Source organism: Moschus berezovskii, chromosome 23 (genome assembly GCF_049115385.1).
Source record: "Moschus berezovskii isolate FMDL1 chromosome 23, NW_MosBer_1.0, whole genome shotgun sequence".
NCBI lineage: Eukaryota > Metazoa > Chordata > Mammalia > Artiodactyla > Moschidae > Moschus > Moschus berezovskii.
Genome location: NC_142482.1, coordinates 27,853,537 through 27,877,723, shown reverse-complemented (window position 1 = coordinate 27,877,723; position 24,187 = coordinate 27,853,537). Strand labels below are relative to the sequence as shown.

General features: G+C 47.2%; 1 protein-coding gene across 2 annotated transcripts; it reads right to left on the bottom strand.

Annotated features, from left to right (window-relative positions):
- Positions 1-1,163: 1,163 nt before the first annotated feature.
- On the bottom strand, positions 1,164-23,838 carry TAF8 (TATA-box binding protein associated factor 8). Of its 2 annotated transcripts, XM_055406526.2 has the most exons (9): positions 23,784-23,838; positions 22,859-23,015; positions 19,741-19,839; positions 19,358-19,420; positions 18,247-18,371; positions 13,349-13,496; positions 11,847-11,989; positions 4,928-5,067; positions 1,164-4,621 (listed from the first exon to the last, which is right to left on the bottom strand). In XM_055406526.2, exons 1-9 carry the CDS (start codon positions 23,826-23,828, stop codon positions 4,609-4,611), a joined length of 933 nt encoding a protein of 310 aa, XP_055262501.1. In that variant the 5' UTR covers positions 23,829-23,838; the 3' UTR covers positions 1,164-4,608. The 2 variants fall into 2 exon arrangements, with proteins under 2 accessions (XP_055262501.1, XP_055262502.1); XM_055406527.2 differs by lacking the exons at positions 1,164-4,621; positions 4,928-5,067 and adding an exon at positions 5,107-9,331.
- Positions 23,839-24,187: the final 349 nt, after the last annotated feature.

Below are 24,187 nucleotides of genomic sequence, written 5' to 3'. Positions count from 1 at the left end.
GATAGTATATTAAAAAGCAGAGACATTACTTTGCCAACCAAGGTCTGTGTTTTTCCAGTGGTCATGTATGGATGTGAGAGTTGGACTGTGAAGAAAGCTGAGCGCCAAAGAATTGATGCTTTTGAACTGTGGTGCTGGAGAAGACTCTTGAGAGTCCCTTGGACTGCAAGGAGATCCAAACAGTCCATTCTAAAGGAGATCGATCCTGGGTGTTCATTGGAAGGACTGATGCTAAAGCTGAAACTCCAATACTTTGGCCACCTCATGCGATGAGTTGACTCACTGGAAAAGACTGATGATGGGAGGGATTGGGGGTGGGAGGAGACGGGGACGACAGAGAATGAGATGGCTGGATGGCATCACTGACTCGATGGACCTGAGTTTGAGTGAACTCTGGGAGTTGGTGATGGACAGGGAGGCCTGGCGTGCTGTGATTCATGGGGTCGCAGAGAGTCGGACACGACTGAGCGACTGAACTGAAATGAATGGTTGATTCACATTGAGGTTTGACAGAAAACAACAGAAGTCTGTAAAACAATTATCCTTCAATAAAAAAATAAAAAGAAAAAATTGATCAAGGTCTAAAACATAAAACATGTATTTATTAAAATATTAGAAAAAATATAGAAAAAGATCTTCAGGACCTAGGGCTCAATAAAGAGGTTTTAGGCCTGTCAACAGAAACAATCTATAAAAGAAAAAATAAATTGGATTTCATGAAAATGAAAAACTTTTGCTCTCCAAAAGATCCCTGTGAAGCGAATGAAAAGACCAGCTACAGAGTGGGAGAAAGTATTTGCAAACCACATATCGGACAAAGTTCTTGTATCCAGAATATATAAAGAAATCTGAAAAAGAAGCAATCCAGGTAGAAAATGGACAAAAGATTTAAATGGATAACTAACCCAAGGAGATATACAGACAGCAAAAAAGTACATGAAACCATGCCATCAAGGAAATGGAAACTAAGATCACAATGAGTGTTATCACATGCCTCTCAGAATGGCTAAATAAACTGTTTAAATGATAACATCAAATACCGGTGAGGATGTGGAGAAACTGGCTTATTCATACATTGCCAGTAGGAAGGCAAAATGATACAGGCCACTCTGGAATAGTTTTGCTTTTTTTTTTTAATGAAACGTATAGTTACCATAGGACGCAGTGGTTGCATTACTGGGCATTTATTGTAGAGAAATGGAATTTTGTTTACATAAAAACCTATACACAGCTGTTCACAGCTGCTTCAGCCGTAACAGCCCCAAACTGGAAACAGCCGAATGGTTAAACAAACATGGTACATCCGCACCTGGGACACTACTCAGCAATGAAGGAGCTGCTGACACACAGCCACCTGGATGGCTCTCACTCCCTATGCTGAGCGAAAACGCCAGTTTCAAAACTTACAAACCTTAAACTCCATTTATATAATATTTAAAAAATAAAATTAAAGAAATAGAGAAAGGAGAGCAGTGGTTGCCGGAGGGTAGGGATGGGGAAGATGTGAGAGGTGGACATGGTTATAAGAAGATACCATGAAGGAACTTCATGGTCATGAGAATGTTCTGTATTTAAAAAAATTTTATTGGGGCAAGTTGATTTACAATGTTATGTTAGTTTCTACTATACAACAAAATGAATCGGTTACACATATACATATATCAACTTTTTTATTTTCTCATAGAGTTCCCTGTGCTATAGAGTAGGCCCTTATTAGTTATCTATTTTAAACTTTTATGGTGATTTATTTTTTGGTTACACTGGGTCTTCATTGTTGGATGCAGGATTTCTGTAGTTGCGGTGAGCAGGGAGCTATATTCATTGCTGTGCACGAGCTTCTCATTGCGCTGGCTTCCCGTTGCGGAGCACAGGCTCTAGGCGCACAGGGTTCAGTAGTTGCAGCACGTGGGCTCAGTAGTTGTGGCTTGCACGCTCCAGAGCTCAGGCTACTCTTGTTCTGGCACACGGACTTAGCTGTTCCCCTGCCTGTGGATACTTCCCAGACCAGGGACCAAACCCACATCCTCTTCATTGGCAGGTGGATTTTTATCCACTGTATCACCAGGGAAGTCCTATCTTTTTTATCTGTAGTAGTGTGTATGTCAATTCCAGCTTCCCAGTTTATCCCTGCCTGTTCCCCAATGTTCTATATCTTGACTGTGAATTTATACAACATAATTAAATAGAATTACACATACACTCAAAGGTGCAATCTGGATAAGCTCTGTGGATTGTACCAATGTCATTTTCTTAGGTTTGATATTATAGTAGTTATTTGAAATGCTACCAGTGGGACCTCCCTGGTAAAACATTTGGGGGGTGTGTGTGTAACATCCTCTCAATCTGTAATTACCTTAAAAAAAACTTTAAAAAGTCTATCAGAGATGCATAACAACATATTTACAGATTACATGATACAGTTCTTAGGTTTGTTTTAAAATATATTCTAGGAATTAAAAAAATAAAACAGTAGAAGACACAGATGAAACGGAATTGAAAAGATGTTGCTAAATGTTGAAGCTAGGTGAATAATACATAGCAAAACCACTAGTTTTGTGTTTGCAGACTTCCCAAATAAAAAGTTTTAGACAGCTTAGAAGGACTAAGCCTAACTTACACAGCCTTACTCAATGCTGTAACTTTTGCATACAAATTGAGTTCAATGCTTGTAATTGTTTCATTCACAAAGTTTATTATGACCTTTTATTAAGAGCTCATAAATCACATGCTTAATCTGATTTCATTGACTACTTTTTCCCTCCACTCATTCTCCCAAAGTTATAAAAAATAAACATTTATAAATATACAGTGAGGATCATGCAGTTTTTACACAGTAAGAGTTGGGTCAATGTTTCAGGTTGTCCAAGCATCTCCCAGTGTCTCGTTCAGGACAGAATTAGAGCAGCATGGCCTCTGAAGTCTCAACAGCAGAAGGGCAATTCTTTTCCAGATTTCACCTCATCACTCAGCGTTACAGCATCAACAGGTGCTTGTCTGGGAAGTATCAGGAGAAACCACTGGGATGACCACTCCAGGAAGTGGAATTTTAGCCCTGGACCTGCCATGGCTCGACTCTGGGACTGTATTTAAACTTAACAAAGAGCCAAATAACAAGCTTGGAAGGGGTCAGCACAGGCCCGATCTGACGACTATAACTGGAAGGGTTTCAGGTCACTACAGACGGGGGAAACTCTTATTTGGTCCAGAGCTGGGCAATCCGATTTTCTCATTCCGCTTCCCTCGTCTAGTTACTGATAGCAGCACTTTCCTTCCAGCCAATGGGATGAAGTGTTTAGAGAATAGTGAGGCCAGCACATGGAGCCTGCTGCCTGCTGTCACCAGGTTTCTTGAGTTTTCAAATTCAACCAAGAGGATGGAAGACTAAGAGATGACTGTGGAGGCGGGGTATCAGGAGAGCTCAGGATGAACCGAAGGACTTTACCCAGGGTCTTGTGTTTTCTGTGTATTAATAACTTCCAGGTTTCACTGGCATTTCTCTTCCTCTGACTCAGTTTGAAAACCTCTTCCTTCGGAGACCAGCCAAAGGTCTCAGCTTGCCCAGCATCTTCCTTTCTTGGTTTGTAGGCACATCAAAGACAAAGAGGCAAAGAGCTTGGGCAGATTCAGACGTGCAGGTTCTTCTTGGCCCACTTCTGCCGTAAGGCGGGCACACGGCCTTCTATCCGTGCCAGCCTCCAGCAGACCCGCCAGGTTTCTCAGCCTTTGGATCATACGGCCAAGTCCGACCTTCAAAATCTCATCCCCGCCACCTCCCAGTCCCATCGATCCTTTTCCTATTGCCTAAAATCAATGATTCTGCTATCAAATCATAGCATAATACATCCACTGATGTAGGCTCTTGCCAAAGAAAAATCTCTTTTCCCAGGATGGTGCAGAACTTGGTCGTTCCCAAGCACACGCTCCATGACAGGACAGTAAATGATAAACCTCTCAGGAGAGGGCACTGCCCTGCCTCAGGGAGATTTCATCAGATGCTGATGAGAGTCAGTGCTGTGTTCCACTCTCCTCCCCATGAAGGCATCTGCTCACGCCTCCTGACTCCTGCCAGCCCAACAATGAGGCTGCAATGGGTGAGCCTCCTGCTTCCAACGTGTTGAAGAAGGGCAAGTCACCGTCAACCAAATCAACAGGGTGCTTGCAGCCCAGGCGAGCAGAGAAATAAGGAGTTTCTACACAAACGGTTGGCCAATGAAAGGGTCCAGATATCCTGAAATACAAACTAAGCACACCATCTTTCTAACAATGAGCACAAGAGGCTGAGAGCCCTTTCTCTCTGCTATCTTCTCTGGTCTCCCAGGTTTCCAAGAATCAAGTTCCATGACTGTAAATGAATTCACCGTTCCCGTACCCCATGGTATGGCCAGCTGGTTAATAAAAGTCTCATCATTTCATTTCTTCATCAACCCAAAAATCCAGTGAAAACAGGTAGTCGTAATAAGAGAGTTGGCTATTAAAAGCATGCCTGGTTCACACCCCACAGCCTCGGCTCGACCCCGAGACGACCACCTTCCTCTTCCCTCGAGTGGCTTTAACTCGCCCAGGAGGGTGGCATTCACATCTCTGTACAAGGCAGGCTTCCTTCTCAGCTCAGGAGAGAGACCTAAAAAGAAGAGGAATCCTTGGAGCCCACCTGGTGAGGGCCCCGCTAGCTCTCCTTCTGGTGAGGGGAACAAACTGCTGGGCTGTGCGGGTTGATCCCTGGGCTGCAGGATGCTCAACCTCCATGCAACAAGAAAGAGGCACATGCAGGAAACGAGGTTGGAGAGGAAGGGGGAGACATTTCCTGTCACCAGGTAGCTCTGCCCAAGGCTCAGACCCACCGTGAGCCTCTCTTTTCTGCCCAGGAGCAGAGAAGACCACCTCGGTTGGCCAGGGAGGCCTCTCTACACCCCAGCCTCCAACTCACTTCTTCCGGCGGATCTTGGGTTTCTTCACAGGCCGCAGATAGGGGTTATCAATGATACTCTCCTCCCCGTTTCGGCTCCCCGACAAGGAGGGATTCTGCTGCAGAACCGAAGTGTTCTCCTTCTCGGCTCCAGAATCATCCTTTGAGCAAAAGCCGAAATAAAGCAAAACAACCAGCAGTGTAAGGAAAGAGATCAAGCCGTGGTTAAGAACTACTACAAGCACCCCTTTCATTGAGAAATCAGAAGCCGGGCTAATGTGCCTCTCTCTGCCCCAGAGGAGGCCAGGCAGCGGCTGCGATCAGAGGAAGCCGGGAGCGCCAGCGGTGACACAGTGCAGCACAGAACACAGACCCTGCGAAGGCAGGGACAGGAGTCAGAAGGGAACAGAGACCTGGGAGGGCAGGGAGTCAGAGACTACAAGTCAGATGCTTCAGAGAGGAATGCTTCAGCCTGTGGCGAGATAAAGAAAAAGAGAAGTGGGATTTCCCTGGTGGCCCAGTGGCTAAGACTTCTCACTCCCAAGGCTCAGGTTCAATCTCTGGTCAGGGAACTAGAATCCACATGCCACAACAAAGAGCAGAGATCCGGAGTGCCACAAGGAAGCCTCAGCACAATCAAATAAATAAACAATACTTTTTAAAACTTAAAGAGAGAGAGAGAGAGAGAAGGGGCCCTTGATCCCCTGCTGGACTGAGCAGTACAGGACCAGGACAGACCGTGTGCACAGAGCCCCTCTTGGAGCTGCTGCTGCTAAGTCGCTTCAGTCGTGTCCGACTCTGCGCAACCCCATAGACGGCAGCCCACCAGGCTCCCCCGTCCCTGGGATTCTCCAGGCAAGAACACTGGAGTGGGTTGCCATTTCCTTCTCCAATGCATGAAAGTGAAAAGTGAAAGTGAAGTCGCTCAGTCATGTCTGACTCTTAGCGACCCCATGGACTGTAGCCTACCAGGCTCCTCCGCCCATGGGATTTTCCAGGCAAGAGTACTGGAGTGGGCCCTCCTGGAGCTAACCTCATGTAAATCATGATCTACTTCCCCACAAATTCTCAAGCATCTGGTACTTGCAATGTGGTGCCAATGGTCATATCCCAGCAGAGGCCAGAAACTGCTGGAGTCCCGAGAGCTCCCACGAAGGCACCAACATGGGAATGTTATCTGCCACCCCCACATGTGGCCCATAGATCAGGCCTCTCACTGTTAGTTTTTTGAGAAAAGTGATTTTTGGAGAAAAGTTTATAAGTTTGAGTATATTCAATATGATCTTGAAGATTTAAAAAAAATCACAATTGGGTGTAGACATAGAAAACAGTAATGATGCTGAGGTTTTACAAACTGCTTCTGGAAATATGGGTGACTGATTGTCCTTTTCTTTTTTACACTCTCTTCTATTTTCCAAGTTCTTTAAAATGAGCAGAAGCTGCAGGAGAGGCGTTGGGGGGAATCACACGAAGGGCTCAGGCCCAAGTGGCAATACGTGACCAGAAGCTGCTGGTTGGGTTGCACCCTCTGGTGACATGCCGAAGGTTCCGTCACTGAGGTTCCTGTTCTGTGTGTGCTGAGTCGCTCAGCTGTGTCTGACTCTTTGTGACCCCATGGACTGCAGCCCGCCAGGCTCCTCTGTCCATGGGATTCTCCAGCCAAGAATACTGGAGTGGGTTGATTTTTCCTTCTCTAAGGGATCTTCCTGACCCAGGGATGAAACCGGGGTCTCCTGCATTGCAGACAGATTTTTTACCATTTGTGCCACCAGGTCAGCTGCTGTGTAACTTGAGGCAAAAGAGGATCTGACCTCAAGCAGGAGATGGCGCTGTCAGAAGACAGCAGGGCAGAGGACGCTGTCATCAGGGACAGAAGTAGATGAAAGAGATAAAGTAAGTAAACTGACTGAGATTTGTAGAGAAAAGGTGGGAGTAAAAAGGACTGTCAGGAGTGACTTGGGCTCAGAAAGGCCAGACTCAGGCAAGCGTATGCTCTGTGTGAACCCCAGGCACTGGAAGGTGCCACCTCCCGCCTCACAGGTTCCAATACCATTTCCACGGCAACATCTCCCACTTGAACCCCCCTAGCTGTCACCTCTCCCGTGACCTCCAGGCCTGCACGGCCACTGTCACTCTACCACCCGCCACCTCTGGGCATCTCAAATTCAATGTGCCTACAACTGAACCCCGAGCACAAACAGCTCCTCACACTGACACAGGTGACAGCAACTCCATCCTCCCACTGGCCCAAGCCCCCAAATCCGCAGTCACGCCTGCTTTTTTTCTTTCTCTGATATATCCCCCAGCCAATCTCTTAGGAAAACTTCTTGGCCTTACTTTCAGAATACAGGCAGAATCTACTTCCATTATCTCTAGAGGAACCCCCTGGTAGGATCCCCTGCTGTCTCCCACCTGGATGGACAGCCGCCTCCTAACGGCTATCCCGTCACAGTCCATCCTTTGCCTGTCCCGTGGTCACCAGCGCGGCCAGTGCTCCCTGGAGAAGCTCAGACCTGCCCCTCCTCCGCTCCACATCCTCTCATGACTCCCACTTCACTCAATGGGAAGGCAGCTCTTCAAACTGCTCACAAGGCCCTTCCTGACCTGACCTCTCCCTCTCCCCCACGTCCATCCCAACTTCCTCAGTCACAGCCCGACTCGCCTTCCTACTGTTCCCTTTCCAGGACACTGCCCCAGAGAGCCCAAGGCTCAATCCTTCACCTCCTTCAAGACAGCTCGGATGTCACCTTCCCTGTGATGTGTACCCTGAGCACCCTATTTAAAACCAAAACCTCCCCACTCTACCCTGGATCTTTCTCTACTCAGTCCCCCCTGCCTCCACCCGGAGCACTTTCCATCTTTAACATACTATACAGGGATGGATTTACATATTATGTTTCATGGTCAAGCCCCCACTGCCAACACATGGGCTGCCAAGAGGCAGCTGTCGTCTTTGTGCTGGTCACTGATGTGTCCCAAGCACCCAGAACAATGTCTGGCACCTACCAGGTATTAAATAAATACTTGTTGAATTAGTGAATGGTACACTGTTCAGAAAAGAGTAAAGGGTGAGGCACTGGGATTGCCTGCAGACGGCAGCTGGTTCAAATGGATGAGAAAATAATCATCTGATACACCAATTTAAAATGAATAGCCCCTTCATGTTCATAGATAGAGAAACCAGAACCAGGCTCAACAAAGTAACTGCCTAGCAACAGTCCGTGAGAGCTTTGTCCTCCACAGACAAAAGAACACTTTAAAGCACCAGTGAGTGAACTCCCTGTTAACGATGTCTGTAAACCCTGAAGATGGGAAACAACCTGACGTCCACAGGGGCCTGGCTTGTAAAGTTCACACAAGAGGGTGAAACCACGGGGAGGGACGAAACAGCTCCGCAAACAAGGACGTGGGATGACCGCCAAGTAGCTCCACAGGGGAAGAAAGCAAGGGGCAAAAACTGTGATTTGCCGTATATGTTCAAAACCACCATTAAAAAAGCATCTCTAAGGACTTCCCCGGCAGTCCAGAGGGTAAGACGCCATGCTTCCAACGCAGGGAGCACAGGTTTGCTCCCTGGTCGGAGAACTAAGATCCCACGTGCTGCACGGTATGGCCAAAAACTAAATTCAAACAAAGTCTCTAGAAGGATTCACAAGAGAGTGGTGACGCTGGTTGCTCCACAGGAGGGAAAGGGAGAGTGAAAGACGGTCACCACACACCTTTCTGTACACTCCGGATTTCAAACATTTGATGGTTGCCAGTCCAACAAAATAACAAGCCCAACTGATTGCCCATAAATTGGTGCTGGAATCCTTCTCTTGAAGTTTTTTATTTCTCTGTTCTATACAGAAGAGTACATGGCCATACAACAGGGGCGGGGAGTAGGTGGGCAGGGGTGCTGTGGGCTGCCGTATGCCAAGCACCCAACGTAGATGAGCTGATTTTATCTCAGGCTCCCCACTTCCCCTTGAGGTAGGTGTTCCCATTCGTGAGGAAACAGACTCAGATGCTGGGTCAGGCAACCAACGTCACTTAGTGGAAAGCAGCCCAGTCTGGATTTGCAGCCAGGCCAGTCTGACTTCCAAGGCTCAGGTCTTTTTACTCTTTGCTGTCTGGCTTGGCCTCCAGGGATCCAGGAGTCCTCAGGCAGCTCCTGGCATCCAGTCCGCCTCGCTGCACTCACCGCCATGACCTCACCTATGTCACTCGCCAGAGTGTTAGGTAACTCCACTGCAAGCCCTTGAGCTTACTTACAAAGGGATTGTGATGTTTGTTTAGAAGATTCCTCCTTCTCATAAGGTGAACCTCATCTTAGTCCACGACCCAATCACCATATCTCAGATCGACTTAACAGAGTCCAAAACAGAAGCGTAGGATAACAAGCTCCTCTGCTTTACGTAAAGCCATGGGCTGCCAGCCCTAATTCTGAAAGGAATAATTCAACATTAAACAGGTATGTGATCAGGCAGGGAGACCGTCAGTAAACACTAGAGTCAGAACTGGCACTCTCCACCTGCATCCCGGGGCTGCGGGCTGCCACCTGGGGCCTCACCCCTCAGAGAACCCTCAGTCCAGTTATGACCACTGAGTCATCTCTCGCTTAAAAGCCAGGGCCAGCCTTAAAGGATGGATGAATATGGCAACCTCACTCTAAGGGTCCAATAAGCCTTAAAGGCATTAGAGCTTCCAGCAGGTCTGTGCCTCTACTTGAAACTTTCTCTCCTGATGCATAAATAAGGGGGGGTCTCACCCTCTTACTTGCCGAGGACAGTACATCATAACCAGAAAGGGACACCCACAAGTTTCCACAAGCACACTCCCCTCCTCCACCTCTGTCTCTGTCCACACGCCTTGTCTCCTGTCCTAATGGTGAAAAGTCCACAATCAGGCTAACCCCTCCTTTTGGGTACTGGATTCCTGCCCTACCAAAGATCATCATTCCAAAATGTTTTTCTCTCCTGAATCAACTTTACCAGACCACTCCCATCAGCACAGGATGATGACCTCCTTAATTCTCTGACCTCCTTAATTCTTTCCCTTTAGTTACCACTCCATTTCTCTCCTTCCCGTCACAGCAAAATTCCTTGAAACCACGGTCTACATTTAATGGAACTTTCTGTGATGATTTAACTGTTTCTATCTGCACTGCCCAGAGGGGTAGCAGAAGTCATAGGCGGCTAAGGAAATGTAGCTGGTGTGACTAAGGAACTGAATTTTTTGTTATATTTAATTTACATCAATTTAGACTTAGTTGCCTGTGGACTACTGGCCACTGTGAAGGACAGGACAAGTCTGCACTCACTAACTCCACTTCTCTCCTCCCACTCGCTTTGAGCTCACTGCTCTCACTCTTCCCGAAATGGCTGCTGCCAAACCTAAGGGGCAAAGTCTTGGTCCTTGCGGCTGGAACCGGCTGCAGCTACAGACAAAGCAGAGCAAGCGATCGCTCTCCTCTTCCTGAAACCTTCTTCCCTTGGTGTCCAGGATGCGCCACCTTTCCTGCTGCGCCTTCTCCACATCCTTGGCCGGTTCCTAGTCTCCTCACCTGCTGAACAGTGCAGAGCCCCAGGGCTCGGTCCTGGTGCTTCTCTTTTTTATCCTCATTGCTCCCTAGGCGCTTATCTGGTCTCTCGTGGTCTTCAACACTATCCATATGCTGAGGACTCCCAGACTTGCACTTTAAGCCCAAACAGCTCCCTGAGCTCCGGCTTGCCTTTCCACCTTCCTACCCGACATCGCCACGACTCTTTGTGACCCCATGGACTGCAGCCCACCAGGCTCCTCTGTTCAGATTATCCGGGCAAGAATACTGGAGTAGGTTGCCATTTCCTTCTCCAGGGGATCTTCCCGACCCAGGGATCAAACCTGCGTCTCCTGCAGCTCCTACATTGGCAGGATTCTTTACCACTGAGCCACTAGGGAGGCCCCTACCTGATCTCAACACCGGGGATATATAATAAGCATCTCAAACTAACCTCATGTACACCTCAACTCCTGGTCCCCCTGCTATCCCTGTTCCACCCAAAAACCTCCCCTTTCCTGGCTGAAGGCAACTCCTTCTTTCCTACTGCTCAGGCAAAAAACCTTGCGTTTGTCTTTGACTCTCTTTCTCTCACATCTCAAATCTACCCCACCAGTCAGTTCTTTTCTGAAAATGATCTAGAATTTGACTAATCTACCTGACCATGTCTTTCCGTCTACCACCGTCTCAGTTTCCTGCCCCAGCCTCCCGACTGGTCTCTCTGCTCCTCCCTCACCCTGTGTAGTCCACCTTGACCGCACAACCTCACCCATCCCGAGACCCACCTCTGCTTAGTGGGTCCCGTGGCTCCCATCTCACTGACAAAAAGCCCAAGGGCTGGTGTACTGTGCAGACCTGAGCCCCGGGAGCTCCCTGACCCCATCCCCTGCTGCTCCCCTCTTACTCACGTCCCCCTGGTCACCCCCACAGCCTCTGCTCTTCTTCAACACAACAGTTCCCACCTCGGGGCCTTTGCATCTGCCATTCCCTCTGCAGGGAAAGCTCCCCTCCCAGAAAAGTGCAGGCCTTGTTCCCTCAGGCCTTTGCTCACCTGTCCACCTTCTCATTCACCCTGTCTAATACCACACCCCCCACGCCATACTTACTCCTGTCCCCTAATGTCTCATTTTTCCTTAGTTCCGTGAGGGCAGGACGTTTTGCCTATTTTGCCTTCTGCTAATTTCCCAGCACCCGACACATGCCTGACTCTGGCAGGGGCTCATTCAGTATTTGCTGGATGACTGAATGAATCCCCAGGAAGCAAGAGATCATGTCACCACAGGCCCATCAAGCAAGTCCCTCACAAGAGGCCAGAGACTGAGGGGGTCCTGTCCAATCCCTGGGGAGAGAGGCTGTGAGCAGCACTGCGGGGGGTGGGGGTGGGGGGGTGCGCTGAAGCAGACAGAAGGCTGGACCCACCGGGCTGATGTGAAGAGGGATGTTCTCCGTGTCCGTCTGCTCGTCCTGCTCTGAGGAATCCGTCTCCTCCATCTGCTGCATCTCCAGCTCGGACGGAAGAAGAGCCGTCAGGTAGGGGATGGTGAAGGGCCTGGCAGCAATCACTGGGGGATTGGAAGAGAGGCCGGAAGCCTTATGACACACCAGCGAGCAGCACCAAGCGGCAGAGATGGCTAACATGCTTGGGCACTCACCATGGGCCAGGTCACACTTGGATGTTACCTTTAACCCTCGTCTCCACCATATTAAACAAGTACAATCACCAGCTGCATCTTAGAGATGGGGAACTTGAGGAATGGAGGGGTTATGAGGCTCCCTCAAACACACAGGAAGTGGCAGAGTAGGATATGAACCCGGGCAATATGACTTCAGAGCTTCTTTTACCAAGCACCAGAGAGAACTGGGGGTGAATCCAAGCGAAGCATCAGCTTAGTGATCTTATACCCGAGGCCAGTTAACCCCTCAGCTTCATTACTAGAGCAAGGATATGGATCCCTTCAGCCTGAAGGACTCAAGTCCTGACAGTGGACCTGAGAACTCTTGGCCTGGAGTATATCCATGGAGCTAGAGGGCACTTCAGGTAAAGGAGCGATCCAATTCCTCCAAAAAGCAATGAGGCTGAGGAGAAATTAAAGTTTAAAAAAAAAAATTGAAAGAAAGTCTCTGTGTATACTTCCATGATAGAATTAACAGGAGACACTCAAAGATTATTTTCAGCATGGCTCAGATGTGGGTCCTGCACAAAGAACTAGGTATGAATACCATCTACTCGCCATGTGACCTTCGGCAAGTTACTCCACTGCTTTTCTCTAGAAGCCTTGGCTTCCCGGAAGGGCAGTGGAAAATAGTTCCTGACTCAGAGGCTCACTAGAGGAGCTCACGAGGTAACAGAAGGGAAGTGAACAGCACAGTTTCTGGACTTAGTAACCTAGCTGCTGTAGATCCAGGGCCAGGAACACAGCGAGGATCCACCAGGAGCCTGCTGACCCATCCAAGCCCATCGCCCTCGCACCCCTAGGGAAACCCTGAGGCTGATGGAGGAAGGAACTTGGTCACACAGTGAAATGGTAGTGCTGAGATGAGAACTTCCCTGTGAGAGGATACCATGAAGGCGAAGCCTGGCAGAGGCTCTGTAACTGCCTGGCCCCTGATGCCAGGTCCTTCTACCACCAGGGCTGCCCCTCACTGGATGAGCCTCTCCGATGCCCAGGGCCCAGTCACCCTCGAGGTGACCTCAACTCAACGAACCTCAAACACCCACTTCCAACACAGGTCATAACTATTTTGGAGTCATCAGTTAGGAACAGGCCCTGAAGATCTGGAGAAAAGAGCCAGAAATTTGAAGAACAAGTTCCACCCAAGATAAGGACAAAGCTTTCTTGTTTCCTCCAACCACAGTGAGGGAGGGAAGAGGGGATGATGGCCTCAGGACAAGGCAGGGTCCACAGAGGGGAGAGACTCACGTGGAAACGTGCTGACGTCATCTTTGAAAAGACTCTGGGTCTCGCCTGTCTTGGCCATGAAACGGGTGAGTGCCCGCTCCACGTCACGTCTCTGGGATGCAGCCTTCTCCCGCAGGACCTGGTAGTCTGACACGGGCTCACGGTATGTCTAAAGAGAGAGCAGCAAAGACGCTAGAGAAAGTACCCATGATCGCACTGCTCTCCTCGGGTCCCTGCCTTGCTGTCGCTCTGACCTCCCACCCTTTAAATGACCCTCTACCGTCACCCAGAAGAGATCTCCAAGGGCGGTGGAAGGGCAGAAAGAAAGCAATAAGACTGTCGTTAACATTTACTTTGAATCTTAACAATTAAGAAATGTACAAATATTTATATAGTGATTGATCCTAGGCCTTCATTTAGCTCCTGTGACAGCTGGACTCAGGCGTAAGAAATGTATCCTCAAGGGAGAACGGGAACTCCTCAACCTCCAACCCTCACCAAGCCCTGATGGGACAACCTGGGACCCTCAGTGTAATGTGATGACAAGATTTTCTGACATGTTTGAAATCTTCCACAAATGAAGAATTTGATGAGATCCTGAACACTCTGGGTAAAAACATTAAAAAGCAAGCTCTTACGATTATTTTTAAGACAACTGCTTGACATTTATTACAAAAGTTAGAAATTTAATTAACAAAATTCTTCAAAAAATTGGTAGGTGAGAATGAAAAAAAAATTACTTTTATGGTTTATTAAGGACAGCCAAAGATGCCACCTATCTTTGTAATGTATCTTTTTCAACTACGAGAGCTGTCAAAGTTTCAAAATAAACTGAACCTAGAATCAGACCTGTGACTTCATATTCCACCAAGATTTAAACCAAGATTTCAAAAAATGCAAGAGCACAGGCTATCATGTAGTTGCCACTAAAAAGGAGCCAACAGGGTTCCCGAACCTTGAATAAGGGTCAGATAATCTTCCAATGTACATTGTTTTCATATGGAATTACATAATAACATGCACGTAAATGAGCAAATACTGGAGCATTTAATACTTTTACTGACAGAGATACACTACAGAGGAGTTAGAGACAGGAACTTCCCTAGTAGTCCTGGGAATAAGACTGTGCTCCCAATGCAGGAAGCCTGGGTTTGATCCCTGGTTAGGGAACTAGCTCCTTCATGTTGCAGCTAAGAGTTTGAATGCCACAACCAAAGATCCCTAGGACCTGATGCAGCCAAATAAATAAATAAATGTTAAAAAAAAAGAGACAGAGATTGCTGTGGGTTGATTGTGGCTCTCTAAAGAAAGATGTGTCGAAGTCCCAACCTCGAGGGCCTCAGAATGATCTTACAGTATCTGGAAGTAGGGTCAGGGCAAGATGCACTCAGTGAACATGAGGTGATATACAGTAGGGCAGTACGAAGCCACATGACTGGTGTCCTTAACAGAAACAGTCACATGAAGGCGGAGACACAGAGAGAGGGCCATGTGAAGACGGAAGATCGCAGTAATGCATCTACAAGCCAAAGGACCCCAGGAACTGCCTGCAGCCACCAGAGGCTGAGAACAGATTTCACAGGGAGCCTGCTGACACCTTGATTTTGAACTTCTGGCCTCTGGAGCTGTAAGACAATGCATTTCTATTGTTCTGAGCCACCTAGTTTGTGGCACTTCGTTATAGCAGCCCTAGGGCACTCATACAGAAACCACTGGTCAAGGGCAATGTCTGTGTTGCAGTGGTGGGTGACCACTTGCTCCCTTCCCCCCATATCTTGAGGTGTGGAAAAATCTCCCGGATGACTTGCTCTAACCCTGCATTGTGGCCCTATTTGCATCAGGACACGGGGACACAGGAAGTGAGAGGAACAGCCTCTGAAGACTCCTGGCCACCATGTGCCTTCCAAGGGAAAGAGAAACTGCTACAAGGCAAATTCAGTTCAGTTCAGTTCAGTCGCTCAGTCGTAACTGACTCTTTGCGACCCCATGAATCACAGCACGCCAGGCCTCCCTGTCTATCACCAACTCCTGGAGTTCACTCAAACTCATGTCCATCGAGTCGGTGATGCCATCTAGCATCATTCTCTGTCGTCCCCGCCTCCTCCTACCCCCAATCCCTCCTAGCATCAGACTCTTTTCCAGTGAGTCAACACGTCGCATGAGGTTGCCAAAGTACTGGAGTCAAGGCTATGGTTTTTCCCGTGGTCATGTATGGATGTGAGAGTTGGACTGTGAAGAAAGCTGATCGCCGAAGAATTGATGCTTTTGAACTGTGGTGCTGGAGAAGACTCTTGAGAGTCCCTTGGACTGCAAGGAAATCCAACCAGTCCATTCTAAAGGAGATCAATCCTGGGTGTTCACTGGAAGGACTTATGCTAAACAAGACAAATTAGGACATATCAAACCACAGAGGAAAATTAGACTTGTCCCATATAGACCCAAAGCTCACAGTTATGATAAGCTGCTGCTGCTGCTACTGCTGCTAAGTTGCTTCAGTCGTGTCCAACTCTGTGCGACCTCATAGACGGCAGCCCACCAGGCTCCTCGTCCTTGGGATTCTCCAGACAAGAACACTGGAGTGATTGCCATTTCCTTCTCCAGTGCATGAAAATGAAAAGTGAAAGTGAAGTCGCTCAGTTGTGTCCGATTCTTAGCGACCCCATAGACTGCAGCCTACCAGGCTCCTCCATCCATGGGATTTTCCAGACAAGAGTACTGGAGTGGGTTGCCATTGCCTTCTCCTATGATAAGTTACATTTCATATTACCAAGTTTTTTTCTTGGCTGTGCCACATGGCATGTAGGATCTTAGTTTCCCGACCTGGGATCCAATTCATGCCCCTGCAGTGGAAGAGTGGTCTTAACCACTGGACCACCAAGGAAGTCCCACCAAGTATGTTTTAAGTATCTCTTACCCTGATTTCAAAAACAACTCTTACCTATTATGGAAAATTTGGAAAACCCAGAAGAGCATACACAAAACAACAGTTAGCTACACTCTAACCAAGAATTACTACCAATGTTTTGTGGAATAGGTCTTTTCTTTATGTGGCTAGGTACTTTTGTATCTAGAAGATATTAAGAAGTGATGGCAAGAATACACAGAATAACTATACAAAAAAGATCTTCATGACCCAGATAACCACAATGATCCCCCACCTAGAGCCAGACATCCTGGAATGCAAAGTCAAGTGGGCCTTAGCAAGAATCACTATGAACAAAGCTAGTGGAGATGATGGAATTCCAGTTGAGCTATTTCAAATCCTAAAAGATGATGCTGTGAAAGTGCTACACTCAATATGCCAGCAAATCTGGAAAACTTGGCAGTGGACACAAGCCTGGAAAAGGTCAGTTTTCATTCCAATCCCAAAGAAAGGCAATGCCAAAGAATGTTCAAACTACTGCACAATTACGCTCATCTCACACGCTAGCAAAGTAATGCTCAAAATTCTCTAAGCCAGGCTTCAATAGTATGTGAACCGTGACCTTCCAGATGTTCAAGCTGGATTTAGAAAAGGCAGAAAAACCAGAGATCAAATTGCCAACATCTGCTGGGTCATCGAAAAAGTAAGAGAGTTCCAGAAAAATATCTACTTCTGCTTTATTGACTATGCCAAAGCCTTTGACTGTGTGGATCACAACGAACTGTGGAAAATTCTTCAAGAGACGGGAATAGCAGACCACCTGACCTGCCTCCTGATAAATCTGTATGCAGGTCAAGAAGCAACATTTAGAACCGGACATGAAACAAAAAAATGGTTCCAAATTGGGAAAGGCGCACGTTAAGGCTGTATATTGTCACCCTCTTTATTTAACTTATATGCAGAGTAAATCATGAGAAATGCTGGACTGTAAGAAGCACAAGCTGGAATCAAGATTGCTGGAAGAAATATCAATAACCTCAGATATGCAGATGACACCACCCTTATGGCAGAAACCGAAGAGGAACTAAAGAGCCTCTTGATGAAAGTGAAAGAGGAGAGTGAAAAAGTTGGCTTAGAACTCAACATTCAGAAAACTAAGATCATGGCATCCAGTCCCATCACTTCATGGCAAATAGATGCAGAAACAATGAAAACAGGGAGAGACTTTATATCCTTGGGCTCCAAAATCACTGCAGATGGTGACTGCAGCCATGAAATTAAAAGACAGTTGCTCCTTGGAAGAAAAGCTATGACCACTCTATTTGGCATATTAAAGAGCAGAGACATTACTTTGCTGACAAAAGTCCGTCTAGTCAAAGCTATGGTTTTTCCAGTAGTCATGTATGGATGTGAGAGTTGGACTGTAAAGAAAGCTGAGTGCCAAAGAATTGATGCTTTTGAACTATGGTGTTGGAAAAGACTCTTGAGAGTCCCTTGTCCTGCAAGGAGATCCAACCAGTCCATCCTAAAGGAAATCAGTCCTGAATATTCATTGGAAGGACTGATGCTGAAACTCCAATACTTTGGCCACTTGATGTGAAGAACTGACTCAGTGGAAAAGACCCTGGTGCTGGGAAAGATTGAAGCCTGGGGGAGAAAGGGATGACAGAGGTTGAGATGGTTGGATGATATTACCAACTTGATGGACCTGAGTTTGAGCAAGCTCCGGGAGTTGGTGATAGACAGGGAAGCCTGGCGTGCTGCAGTCCATGGGGTCGCAAAGAGTCAGACTCGACTGAGCAACTGAACTGACTTTTGTGTCCGGACAGGAAAGGCAAAATTGTGCCAGCTTCAATTTCTTCATTAACTCTATTTTTGCCAGCAAAGTGGAGAAGATAATTCTCCTTTGCAAAATTGGAGACATTTTGGAGAAGAGACATTCTGAGTCCTGAACTACCCTGTTACCAATAAACTTCTGGACTCCACTCTGACAGCCGGGTAGAATTGAGTCTGCTTTTGCATCAGTCACAGCCTCGAGCGTGGCCTTGTCACTCACCGGAGTTTTGATGTAGGTGTGGGGGTCAGGAAACTCAGGGAAATGGCTGGGGATGTGTGGCGGGTGGGGTCGGTTCTGTCCTGCAGTGAGGGCCTTGGGGGTCACCGGCTGATTGGTCACCGGAGCTGCAACAGAGTCACAACTGGTTACTCTTCCACCCGAGGTCTTGCGTCTCTAACCCAACCCTCCTTTTCTCAAAATAAATGCTGGACCTCAGTGTTCTATGCAACAGGCACTTAGTACTTCTACCAATAAAAGGCGTTCGATGGCTTGAGGACCTGAAAGGGTACCCCTGCCCCCAACCTCTGCATAACCTGGGGTGACATTCCCATGTACAATAATCTGCCCGCATGCCTCTCAGGTACGTGAGTTGGTGGCTGTGACAAGTTAACTAGGTAAAAGAGAGCGCTGAGGAACTAAGCGAGTTAGGTGGGCTGCTCACTATTTCCAAGAACCCAGGTAATAAACACAAACACTGAGCCAGGGAAAGTTAAGTGAGGAGGGAATTAAAAATGGCACCTTCCACTGCTCCCTTGAGAGGTATTCCTAAAAAGATGCCAGCCTGAAAAGAGTGATGAAAAAAAAACAACTAGTGAATTCTTGCCAGGTTCCATAAGCCCAGACTAGTTACTCCAACTCAGTTTATGGTGCTCAGTGTATCTAAGGCAGAGATCATCAAACCTTTTGTATAAAGGGACAAAAGTAAATATTTTAGGTTTTGCAAGCCACACAGTCTGTCACAACTACTGAACCCTGCCATTATAGCAAGAAAGCAACCACAGGCAGTAAGTAAATGTGGCTGTGTACCAACAAAGGTTTATTTACAAAAACAGGCGGTGGGCCGCAGTACCCACAGTTTACCGACTCTTGATCTAAGCAGGAACAAGAACTCTCATATTTTTCAAGTAGCATCGAGATGGTTCACCTTTGTGGTGAGTGAATTTCACAACCTAATTCAATTGGCCAGAATAAAGATTATAGGTAGCCCCAAATAATGGAAAGGAGCCTGCAGCAAGGCGGCAGCTGCATACCAGTCCCTGCCCTATTTAATTAATTCACTCCACCATCATTAATTGAGCACTACTGGATACCTCAGTTCACAGTCACTTACGGGCGGTGATGACCATCCTCTGAGACCGTTTTGCATACGCAGGGAGAGTGTCCACATTGAAACCTAAGAAACAGGAAAACAAAAATCACTGCCTAGGCCACTAAACATGAAAGGGGAAGTAATGCTGTGGTGAAATAGTTTAAACTCCCGACTTTGCTGCCACTCAAAGGAAGCTCCAACAGAGTCCCCAAAGGAGTTAAGAGGTCTCTTTCAGGGGTTCAGAGGAACTCTCTTTTGATAACTGTCAAGTTGAAAGCAAACCAGGAGACTCACGAGGAGATTCAAGGATGTTCAGCAGACCGGGCTGCCTCCTGGGGACCCCTCTCTCTCTCATGTTCCCAACTCAGCTGCACTGAAGAAATGGAAACTGGAGACGTACTCACCCATCTCGACAAGGGTGACCACAATATCTGACAGTGTGGGCTGGGTCCTGGCTGTGTGCTCACAGTAAGACTTGGCACTCCTTCCAATTTCTGAAATGTCTAAGGAAGGATCAAAAGCAGAAAGTCTTGTTCTCAGTTCCCAGACAGTTAAACACAGAATGATCATATGAGCCAGCAATTCCACTCCTAGGTATATACCCAAGTGAAAGGAAAGCAGGGACTCAAACAGATCCTTGTATGTGCATGTTCACAGCAGCACTATTCACAGTAGCCAAAAGGTAGAAACAACCCAACGCCCATCTACAGAGGAGTGGATCCAGAAAACGTGGTCTATACCTATAATGGAATAGTATTCAGCCTTCAAAAGGAATATAAGACATAAGATACAACATGAATGAACTTTTTGGTTTTTTCTTAACTTTATATTTTATACTGGAGTATAGCCAATACTTGAGACTTCCCTGGTGGCTCAGACGGTAAAGCGTCTGTCTACAATGCGGGAGACCCGGGTTCGATCCCTGGGTCGGGAAGATCCCCTGGAGAAGGAAATAGCAACCCACTCCAGTACTCTTGCCTGGAAAATCCCATGGACAGAGGAGCCTGGTAAGCTGCAGTCCATGGGGTCGCTACGAGTCAGACACAACTGAGCAACTTCACTTTCACTTTCATAGCCAATACAATTAACAATATTGTGATAGTTTCAGGTAGACAGCAAAGGGACTCAGTCATAATATACATGTATCTATTCTCCTCCAAACTCCCTCCCATCTAGGTTTCCTGTGTTTTCATAAAATATTTACAAATTAATTTTTAAATTTTTGGCTGTGCTGGGTCTTCCTTGCTATGCGTAGGCTTTCTCTAGTTGCAGAGAGTCAGGGCTGCTCTTCCTTGTGGAACGTGGGCTTCTCACTGCGGTGGCTTGTCTTATCGTGGAGCACATGCTCTAGAGCTCACGGCATTAGTTGCCCCATGGTATGTGGAATTTTCTTGAACCAGGGATTGAACCCGTGTCCCCTGCATTGCAAGGCAGATTCTTAACCACTGGACCACCAGAGAAGCCCATGAATGAACTCCGAACACATCATGCTAAGTGAAATAAGCCAACCAGTCAAACATTTTAAGATTCCACTTACATGAGGTATATAGAAAAAAAGAAAATCCATAGGGACAAAAATTAGATTAGAGGTTACCAGGAGCTGGGAGGAAGGAGGGATGAGGGGCTGTTGTTTATGGATACAGAGTTACTGTTCAGAACCATGAAAAAGTAAAGTTCTGAAAATGGATAGTGCTGATGGTTGACATCACTGTGATTATATTTAACACTACTGAATTTAACACTTAAAAATAATTAAAATGGTAATTTTATGTTATGTATATTGTGCCACCAAAAAAAAAAAGGTCTTATTATTTGGGTGTGAAGTTTTTTTTCTTCTACCTGAAGCTGAACCTCTTTTTCAGTCACTCTGAAGTCCCTCAGGGGAAAGGGAAAACAGGAAGCTAGGCTCCATGAATGGGCTTCAGAGGTGGATGAGCAGTTTCACGAAAATTCTGAAAGTGTGCTCCATTTTACACAAACACAAAAAGCCTGTGGACAAGTCCACAAGTCAAAAGCATTTTCATAATAAAATGAGACATTCTTTGACTTTTTCTATTCTCACTCTCTGTCATGTTTTCCAGTGCCTATGTCACATGTGATGACATCACAGCTCTGCTGGCTAATGGAGTGTGTCCGTGTGCACCCTGATGTTTTAAGATGTTCTCAATTTCATTTTCTAATGTGGCAAAAATCTCTCTATATAAAGCCCATGTTGAGATTTTCCTGGTGGTCCAGTGGTTAAGAATCCACCTGCCAGTGCAGGGCATACAAGTTCAATCTCTGGTCTAGGAAGATTCCACATGCCGCAGGGCAAGTAGGTCCATGGACCACAGCTACCAAGTCCACACTCTGCAACGACTGAAGCCCCTGCACCCTAGGGCCTGTGCTCTGCAACAAGAGAAGCCACTGCACTGAGAAGCCTGTGCGCTGCAACTAGAGCAGCCCCTGCTTGCTGCATCTGGAGGAAGCCTGCATGCATCAACAAAGATCTAGAGTAGCCCCCACAAAAAGAGCTTAATGTTTTTTAAAAAAGAGAGCATCATTAAAAAAAAAAAAAAAAGCCCAAGTATACAAAATTCCTTAGGACCCTCAATATTTAAGAATCTAAAGGGGTTTGAGATAGCTGCTTTAGGAAAACATCAGCTGCAGAGAGCCAGCTCACCCCAAATCATACCCTTCCTGGAGCAGCCCATATCCAAGACTGATCAAGACTACAAAGGCAAGGCTTTGAGGGCCTGATGTCAGATACTCTGATGGGCAATAATCGCTCCAGGGCTCCCTGCTGAGCTGGCCGATTCTTTGTTTGAACTTTTCCCTCTTTGCCTAAACCCTTCTCTCACTTCCATTCACAGGGCTGACTCCTCCCAAATCATCTTAATGCCCCATCCCTCATCTCATCCTTCCCTTCCCTACCCAAGGCCCAAAGAGGGAAATACATTGACTATGCACAAGCCTATGTGAGACCATTCCAGGCTCCTAAATCTCAAGATACTTCCTTTTAAAAGCAGTGGTGTTTCCCCCCCCTCCATTTTCTAAAACTTATTCACCCTCATTCTTTGTATTACATAATATATCACTCTTTGTATCAAATAATATTTGATTAGATAATGTGTGGCATCTATTTCACGGGACTTAATCCTGACTCTCCAATAAAGGTGCAAATTCTTTGTACATAGAGAACAAACAGTAATAATACCACCACCTACAAGTCATTAAGGGCTTACATTTTCAGCTTTGACTGTTTTACATATATATCTCACTTATACTCAAAAATCCAAAATGTGCAAATTATTACCCCTTTTCACAAATAAAGAAATTGAGATTCAGGAAGTTTAGTGGTTGACCCAAGCTATTAAGTGGCAGAGTGAGAACTTACACCTAGGTCTATCTTATTCTAAAGCCTGTTAGTCGCCTAACAATGTCCTTCCTTTTCTTAAACCTTTTCAACACTATCATGATGCAGGACACAGTTTGTTTGACTAGAAGAAGGCCTACTGTTTCCTGTTGTTTCCCAGTACTTACAGCTCTGCAGCATCTCTGTCAATGTTTCCACAGATGCTTTCTCAGCACTCTCAAACCCTGCCTCTGTCAGCAGGGAGCTCACAACCACTTGCAGGGTTCGCCTCCGGGCCAGATGGTAGTTATCAGCAGGGTTAGTGGACTGTTTACTTCCTGATCTCTGAATCAGCAGCCCAGAAAGAGAGAACATTTTTATTCACTGGACAGTGATCCAATTACAGAGCTCACATACTGTCACTGGCAATCAAAGGTTCTTTTGCTAAATACTTATCGGTACTTTGGATTTATAGCTCTTGGCCAAATGAACAGTAACTGAGCATCCTAGGGGCTGTAAATTCGGAGACAGCCTTTCTGCCTACCTAACACAACAATTCCAGTAACACAAAACGGCTGTTTTTTTCTATTTTGGCAGATTTTCAGAATATATAGCTGAAGAAACATGCATGATGGGATTGGAACTCGTGTCCATCTCCCAGAAAAAAAGGGATCTCTCTCTCTCGTTCTTTCCATCTCCACGCCATTTCACTAACGAGGAGAGTCAAAGCAACAAACAACACATGATGCTGAGAAGTGGACAGGAAAAAGTAGGAAACCTATTTTGAAATGGGAATCCCTCCCAACTTTAGCGGGCCAATAAGAAGGCGAAAACGGCCTCATTGGACCAATCAGGAGCTGTTCCGGGTTCCCAACCAACAAAGAACGGGCCAATCAGTACACAGGTCCACCGACTCCGGAGGCCGCCGCCAAGTCTCGAGAATGGCGGGGGGCGGGGGGGGAGGGAGTCACGTACGGCCTGAAAGACCCTCCTCCACGCAGGGCTCAGGCTGGGGCTGGATTTCTGGGTATGGGCTCGTAGCCCGGGTAGGGGGAAAGTTGCCGAATGCCCCGACTCTCTCGGCTCGGCCCTGCGCCTACCTCCCGCCCTTACCGTTCCGGAGCCCGCAGCCCCGGCAGTGGCCGCCGCGTCGGCCATCTTGCCCTGGCGTAATGTGCGCGAGTGCGGGGCAGGACGGGACTTGTAGTCAAGGGGCGTGGCGGGAGCCAGGGGGCGGGGCGTGGCGGGAGCCAGGGGGCGGTGCGGCGCGGCGCGCGCCCCGCGGAGCTTTCCGAGGCTCTGCGAGGTCCTCAGGGTGACCCCCCCACCCCCACACCATCTCACGTGACCTTTTGTGAGCGGTGGGTTCAGTGAGCCCCGGAAGTTTGCCCCGGAAAATGAGCCCACGGTTTCACACCTGTTTTGAAGTGAAATCGCTTTTTCATGAAAAGCACATCCCTGGGACGCGCCGAACTTGCCTGGATGGTTGTGTGGGGTCCCGCTGGGTCCCCATGATT